Source organism: Hippoglossus stenolepis, chromosome 3 (assembly GCF_022539355.2).
Source record: "Hippoglossus stenolepis isolate QCI-W04-F060 chromosome 3, HSTE1.2, whole genome shotgun sequence".
Classification (NCBI taxonomy): domain Eukaryota; kingdom Metazoa; phylum Chordata; class Actinopteri; order Pleuronectiformes; family Pleuronectidae; genus Hippoglossus; species Hippoglossus stenolepis.
The window spans coordinates 8769447-8777492 of record NC_061485.1 but is presented as its reverse complement, the minus strand read 5'-3'; the positions used below and the strand labels follow the sequence as shown (position 1 = coordinate 8777492).

At 41.3% G+C, this 8046-nt stretch overlaps 1 protein-coding gene across 1 annotated transcript; it reads left to right on the top strand.

Annotated features, from left to right (window-relative positions):
- Window positions 1-2059: 2059 nt before the first annotated feature.
- On the top strand, window positions 2060-6391 carry LOC118103439 (glycerol-3-phosphate dehydrogenase [NAD(+)], cytoplasmic). Its single transcript, XM_035150398.1, has 8 exons — window positions 2060-2216; window positions 3519-3696; window positions 3805-3945; window positions 4033-4171; window positions 4474-4586; window positions 5107-5343; window positions 5438-5544; window positions 5849-6391. The coding sequence occupies exons 1-8, from the start codon at window positions 2173-2175 to the stop codon at window positions 5943-5945; spliced, it is 1056 nt and encodes a 351-aa protein (XP_035006289.1). The 5' UTR covers window positions 2060-2172; the 3' UTR covers window positions 5946-6391.
- Window positions 6392-8046: the final 1655 nt, after the last annotated feature.

Sequence of the window (8046 nt, the reverse complement as noted above, 5' to 3'; positions counted from 1 at the left end):
GTTGAGGTGGAACTACTTAATAGTAGGGTTGTTAGGACTTAATATTTGGTCAATGTCTTTTAGGTTAAATTGACGAACTACTCCGACATCTGAAACATCACAAGTGGCTCTAGATTATTCTTTTGAAAGGGACACTGTCCAAAAGGTTTGGGAACCATTGGCTTAATAACAGTAATGTGTTAAATAATTGTTATAAACTGAAATATAGAAAGTAGAGCCCGATCAGTCTTTCACAGACACATTGGTGGTGTTTCTTTATGCCGACATGTGCTGGTATGAAAACTTTTATTTTATAGCATAAACAATGCAGGAAAGCTGTGCATTAGTGTTTACACATGCTTTTTTGGGGGGGGGATATATTTATATTGGCCAATATATCGAATTACAGTTTTTCTCGATTGCTTAAGCACGATTTTTAAAACGGCCTGGTTTTTCAAAACACTACACACAATTGGCACAACCACACACCCAATCAGCAGAACACCTCAGATCCTTTGCAAAATGAAACACTCTTGTAAAAACTATACACTAATTTATCAAAACCATATTTTGTTACCATATGAAACACACACGTTTCATATGACTTAATTCTGTTTGAACCAGTTACACACTGCTGTTGCTAACCTAAAACACTTTTAGCAATTCTACTTCTCAGTGATCAGAGTACTGTAAGTGAAGTACACAGAGAAAGTGCAAATATACAATAAATTCACCAAACACTACACAAGACCAATGTTGCAGACTGATGAAAATATAATTTATTTCTCTCCATATTCCCAAATAAGTCAACATGTCAACATGGAGAATCACAACAAAACATGTCCCAGTTTTCATGCTACTACAGTAGTGTGCATAACACTGTAAGCTCAGCAAATATCAGACAAACAGAAGCTTCTGTATCCAGGACAGGTTACAATGACAGATGCCACTGTATATCTGCTAAGATTTGGCTGAACTCTTAGTCCAGACTCCCTCAGCATCAATCCGTGGTTCACGACATGGTCAACTAGTGTTGCGTGAATTTCATTTGATAAATTTGGTCCTCTTCTTCTTTGAGCACATTCTCCTCCTGCTTCAGGTCTTCCTCTTCCTCTTCCTCTTCCTCTACCTCCACCTCCACCTCGACCTCTAACTCTGGCACGGCCTCTTCCTCTTCCTCTTCCTCCTTCTCCTCCTCTGTGGATTCCCCCTCTCACCCTCACTCTTCTTCTTCTTCTTCTGACTCCTTCCATTTTGGTTGAAGACAGGTGAACTCACCTGCTGCATTTGTATAGTGCTTAAACCTGATTGGTGTGTCTACAATTAAGCAGTCATGTGTTTGCGCACCTGATGGCTGTGTTGAACCAATTGGCTCATAGGGGGGGTCATTTGACAGTCAGTGCTTTGGAATTGCAAGGAAGTGACATCTTGATATACTTCTGTGTCTAATGTATACAAGTGTGTTTAGTGTTTTGCAAATCACTGTGTGTATTGTTTTGCAAAAAGTGTGAAGCTGACATTGTGCTTATAGTGGTGCAGATCTGGGCCGATGTTTTGCTCCTTGAGTGTAAGGTTTTGATAATTGTGTAATACTTTTGATTTTAGTGTTTATGCAATCGAAAAAAACGGTAATTCGATTTTTGATGTATCTACTGTTATTCCATCCCTGGCCTTATTTATATTAAACATTCTTCATTCAATTGATCACGAATGTTTGTTTTTTTTGCTTTAACTCCTGTTTTAGAAAATGTTTTCTTTTCTTGTGATTGACGTCTGAGTGTTTCAAGTTAAAAAGTCTTCGGACTATATTAGTGTGAGTCTCAGTTCGCTTTGCACAGGTAGAGTCAGAAGAAAACTTCTTCCTTTTATACTTTCAGTACATTTCAGAACCAGTACTTTTATAATTTTACTTGAGTAAAGAGGTTGAATCAGTACTTGTACTTTTTTTGTCAGTATCTGTACTTCTACTTGAGTAAATAATGGTGTGTGTGTGTGTGTGTGTGTGTGTGTGTGTGTGTGTAGTAAGTGAAGTAGAGAGAGTGAGGGGGGGGCGGAGCAGACCAACCATGAGCAGAGGGAGGGCCCGGGCCTCCTCAGCTGTTTGTCTGTTTGTATAAAAACTCTGCGTCTCGGCCTCAGTGCGTCTTCACACCGGCAGCAGCAGCAGATCCATCTGGAAAGTCCAAACACAGGATGGCAGCTCCCAAGAAAGTGTGTGTGATCGGCTCTGGTAACTGGTGAGTGGAGCTTTGAATTATTCTGATGCACTTCTGCAGGTCTGAGACTGTGGAGTGAAAACCAGTGGTGGTGCAGGTTTATCACTGCAGCTGTGAACAATATAGTGCAGTCACAGGCACCATATCTGTATTTTGCTGATTAAACACAATGTTTCTTTCAGTTTTTGAGTCTAAAAGTTTGGAAACTTGCCAGCAGGAAGGAAACTTTACTCCCAGTGAACCTGGATGTGTTTCATGAGAGTGAGATGAGAGCAGAGAGGAGCTGTTTGATTCCTCTGAAGCTTCAAAGCTCCAAGATCTTAGTTTGACACTCTCCACACTCTTTGTGTCATTAAACAACATTAGTGTTGAATCAGCTTCACCCTGAGCCTGCGTGACCTTTACTGCAGTCAGTGAAGCCTCACCCTGGGAAAAGTAAAAATAACACTCCCTAAGAGTACTCTAGTGCAAGTAACAGTAGAAATAATACAATATAAAAGTACTGTACTACGAGTAAAAGTAGAAATAACACAATGTAAGAAATACTTCAATACAAGTTGAAATAACACACTGTAAAAGTGTACAAGTAAAAGTAGAATTGCCACAATGTAAAAATACTTCAGTACAAGTTAAAGTAAAAAGATCACACTGTTAATACACTCCAGTAAAAGTATATATACCACACAGTAAAGGTTCTCTAGTAAAAGTGAAACTATATATTTAATATATATAGTTTATAGTATAGTAAAACAATATATTGGTTATATATATAGTTTTACTTTATTAGACGTTTACTAGAGGGTAATTGGACCAATTTATCTGTGATAATGCATCATGTTTTGTTAGTAAATTCTTATTTGACATAGTTATTATGTTAAATATTTGTAGTGGAGTTAAAAGTACAATATTCCACCTCAGTGTCTTGTAAAGTTTTTGCAGATAATAGAAACACTCAAGTCAAAAAGTGATCAATGTAAATACCAATGTAAAGATCTTAGTTCTGTTGATATTCAATACACTGTGTTTGAATGAGAGGTTTTAGTTTTTCATCTCTTGTGTTATTCTTGTCTGGGAAAACATCTGAAAAATCTTTGCAGTCATGTGAGGTGAAATGTTTACACTACAGTCGAAGTCAGTGAATGGAGTTAGTGTGTTAGTTGTGTCAGCTGACTCCTGTTTACTAGTGAGAAAACTCAGAGATGCGTCACTGTCTCTAAATCAGTCATAACTTTGGACTATAAGAAATATACATGATATAGATAATGAATTCCACAAGCTCAGTGTTAAAACAAAATCATAGTGTGTCTCTCTACGTGTCCACAGGGGCTCTGCCATTGCCAAGATCGTGGGCGCCAACGCAGCCAAGTATGACAAGTTTGACACCACAGTGAACATGTGGGTGTTCGAGGAGACGGTGAACGGCCGTAAACTCACAGAAATCATCAACACAGACCATGAGAATGTGAAATACCTGCCTGGTCACAAGCTGCCCCCCAACGTGGTACGACGAGGAAACGATACTGAAATCAAGGAAATATGAGGAAAATATTTCAGAAACAAACAGTTTGCACTTTTCCCTGAGTGAAGTCTTGATTCCTCTCTTCCTCAGTTGGCTGTTCCAGAATTGGTGGATTCTGTGAAAGGAGCCGACATCCTGATCTTTGTGGTCCCTCACCAGTTCATCATGAGAGTGTGCGACACCATCAAAGATCACATCAAGAAGGACACTGTGGGAATGTCTCTCATCAAGGTAACATCCACACAGAGGTCTGTAAGAGCTGCGGTGTTTCCTCTCAGATTGTCTCACGTGAGTTTTGTGGCGGTCTGTCTCGTGCAGGGCATCGATGCGAGTCCAGAGGGTCTGAAGCTGATCTCAGAGGTGATCCGAGGGAAGCTGGGCATCACCATGACCGTCCTCATGGGAGCAAACATCGCCAACGAGGTCGCTGAGGAGAAGTTCTGTGAAACAACCATTGGTATGAGTTTAATACTCGATGAAGCATGTGGGGAAAAAATGGCAGAAACTCAATCTGCAGTTGTTCATTGGTTCAAAGTCTCGACAAGCACTTCTACTTTTTCTTCTCAATGACTTTGAGTGAATTTTATTTGTCTTTATTTAGTTTGTTTGTCTTTTGCATCCTCACATTTTTGGCATGTTGGAATCATTTTTGTAGTACAGTATAGTTTGAGGTTTTTCTTCTTGCCATTTTATTGTACATTATAGTATATTTTTTAATAATTGCATTATAGAAGCTGATTATTTAATCTTTGCTGACAGGGTGTAAAGACAAAACATACGGGTCCATGTTGAAGGAGCTGATGCAGACCACCAACTTCCGTGTGACCGTAGTGGAGGAGTCGGATGTCGTGGAGATCTGTGGAGCTCTGAAGGTCGACTTTCTCCTCTGATCTAATCTGATATTCAAAACTATTAGAAAGCCAGCAGACATTTTAATTTATGTCTGTGCTTTGAAATGCACAAGGAAACATGCATAAAAAGATGTAATGGTGGAAAAGATGTTCCAGATGCATATTTATGAAATTATGTTTTTGTGGTTTCATATTTGTAGACATCTACTGCACTTTCACTTTAAATTCAGGTTAAGCCTCCATGTCTCTGATTCTTCAGACGTGTTCACATGCTGGTCAATTTAAAACTTTTCTACTGAGAACTTTAAAATTACATGTTTAAGATGCTCGTCCAATAATTGGTCCAAATGGTTTGATTGTACATTAGATTTTGATCGTTTGGGTTTTTCTTTAAATTAAAATAATATTCAACAGGATGTGTATTTATTAAAAGCAGCAAAGAGATAACACCAGTCTTTAGTTGCTATTTAGAGCGTAGCCCTGGTACGTATTAGTACAAAGAGACCGCACAGTAACATGTCCTCTGTCTTTGTCGTTGCAGAACATCGTGGCAGTCGGAGCAGGTTTCTGTGACGGTCTGGGCTTCGGCGACAACACTAAGGCGGCAGTGATTCGTCTCGGCCTGATGGAGATGATCGCCTTTGCTAAGTTCTTCTGCACGGCCTGCCACGTCTCCCCCGCCACCTTCCTGGAGAGCTGCGGCATCGCTGACCTCATCACCACCTGCTACGGGGGACGCAACCGCAAGATCGGGGCGGCCTTCGCCAAAACAGGAAAAGTACGAGGAAAACACAATGTTTTCTCCCCATGTGTTTGTGTGTGTTCATCTTTATCTGTGATAATAATGTGAAGCCAATCATCTCTGTGTTCAGACCATCGAGCAGTTAGAGAACGAGCTGCTGAACGGACAGAAGCTTCAAGGTCCAGCAACTGCGATGGAGGTCCATGAAATCCTGAAACAGAAAAAAATGGTGGAAAAGTACGTTTGTCTCATATTTGATCGCAGGATGATGGATGAGAAGCACATGACTCTTATTTCACAACTCATAAATTGTTATTTTTAAACTTTGGTTTTTGCATAAATCAAACGAACAAGATGCACAGTTTTATTTATTTATTTACAAATGAGTTGACCTAATGCTAAGCTAAGCTAACTGGCTGTTAGCTGTAGCTTCATACATCCGTGTGAAAGTGGTTTGAATCTAAAGCTTCATTCCAAAAATGCCCCAAGTGTTCACCAGCTCCTTCTCAATCCTTCTCACATCATTCTCCGGTCTCTCCAGGTTTCCTCTGTTCACCGCTGTTTACCAGATCTGCTTCAACAGCCACCCCGTCACTGAGTTCATCAACTGTTTGCAGAACCACCCAGAGCACATGTGAGGGACCGCCGCACAGGGAAAAGGACTTTTGCACTAGAAAACCAAAGAGTTTATACGACGGAGACGTCAGCTGAAGAATGTGCTTCATCCTGACGTCTCCAACAGAGAAAAGAAAGAAACCTGTCCTCCCTCTGCCTGAGCTGCTGTGTTGACCTGCTGTTATTACGTCTCTGACATAACGTCTGACACCTCCTCTGCTCTAACTTAACGATTCATAAATGTACGTGTCGTCAATCTACCAGGTCTTAAAAGTGTGAAGAATTTGAGTTAAATACACGTAACCCTGACCTGGATGTTTTGAAATGTTACATCATGTCTTGGGTAAAAGTGCCTTTTTTCACCGTGTTAAACAAAGCACTGAACACTAAAGCCACCACCCCCCCTGTACCGAGATGTAACCGATAACTGAACAAGGTTTATTTTAGGAATAAATGATTGTTTATGGTGTGTTTTCCGAGTTGTCTCTCTGACTGGCTGGTGTCTGGCAGCAGGATTCACTCAGAGAGTGTCTCTGCAGCAGCAGCAGCAGCAGCCTCACTGTAACCCGACCTGATCTCATCCACACTGCCACTCTAAACTCTTCACCTTTACCATTTTCTAGCGTGTTACTGCAACCTTTCTCTAAGCACATGTCCTGCCTCAGTCTCAGGCCTCGGAACTGCTGGTCGTTAGCTCAGCAAGATTAAATAATGACTTTCTGTGTTTTTCAACCCACTTTATTAGCCAGAGTTTCTTATATTCTGTTGATTCACTTGAAAACATCTCTGGGGATTTCTGTCCCTTTCTTTCAAGAAGGCCGGTGTGTTTTCATCAGCAGCCATCTGTCCCTCTCCATATGCCGACGTATTTGAAGGCTGCTCAGTCCCTGTAAGGCTGTATGCATGAGAGTGTCAGCTGAAGGCCTAATGAAACACTGTGAAAGTACAAATACTCCACTCACCTTCCAAACATATATATATAAAACACAAAAATCCTCTCCATGCACGTCCTCTGTTCCCACTTATATCTTTACTTTTTTTTGTGTTCATCAGCCCATTTCCTCTGAAGTGTTGTGGACCTTGAAGTTGCATCATTTGCTGCCTGTTCAATTCTCGATTCCCTCGCTGGAAATCCCTCGCATAGTTAATGAGTCAACTGCCCGGTGAGATTTCTAATAATAACGTGCTCCAGAGAAGCAAATGTCCATCTATAATTAGACGGGCGGACAACACTGCAGCTGTCTCATCCCCTGCAACACCAGTATAGAGATGCATCTTTTTGAAACACTAAACCATTGTGGTGCAACCGTATAATGTGACTGTTTGAGTGACTATTTGAAATTTAACACATTTTAAAGAGGTTCAGTGTCCAAAAATCTGAGCTGGCCTAAAGTGGCCTCAGCCTTCTTGACCTCATGGTATGTTGGAGCTGTTGCAGAATATGCCTTGACAGCTTGTAGTTGTAATACACCCTCTGGCCACTTGAGAGTGCCACCTCCTCAGCCACGATCCCATCAGTTATCATCCGCTTTGATCCGCTGCCTTTGATACGGAACTTTATGAGATAACCTATCTGCTGCTCAGAGGAAGCAGGTAAAACCTACAAAAGCAAAACAGCACAGCTTCGATAGGACATATGAGACTGTTGTGTGGCTCCAACAGAGAAACAACAGGGAGGTTGCATGTACTGAAGCACTGAACCCATCCCTTCTCCCAGGGAGGAGGGACTCACTCACTCTGCTTCCTCAATCCAGTCTCCATCTGTCAAGTTAACTGGTGACAGCCAGAAACCACAGGAAGCTCAGCTGATCCACTTTCAAAACTAACACAGGGACTCTATGAGAGAAGAATGAGAACAGCTGGATTCGGGCAAAGCGTGAAACTACCCAGGGGCCAGAGAGCCATTGGACTTTAAATTCATTGTACTTCAGTAGTACTCGTATTACGTAGAACAATTAAACGTTGGGCATTTCGGGTGGTGTAGGTAGTAGGTTGTCTGCTTTGCCTGGTTGGTTATCCAACAGGGATAAGCAGTGGCAGATCTAGAATTTCTCTAAATTGAGGGCCTTACCGGAGCTACAGTTTAAACAGAGGGGCCAATTATACGTCTGACATCCGTGCACC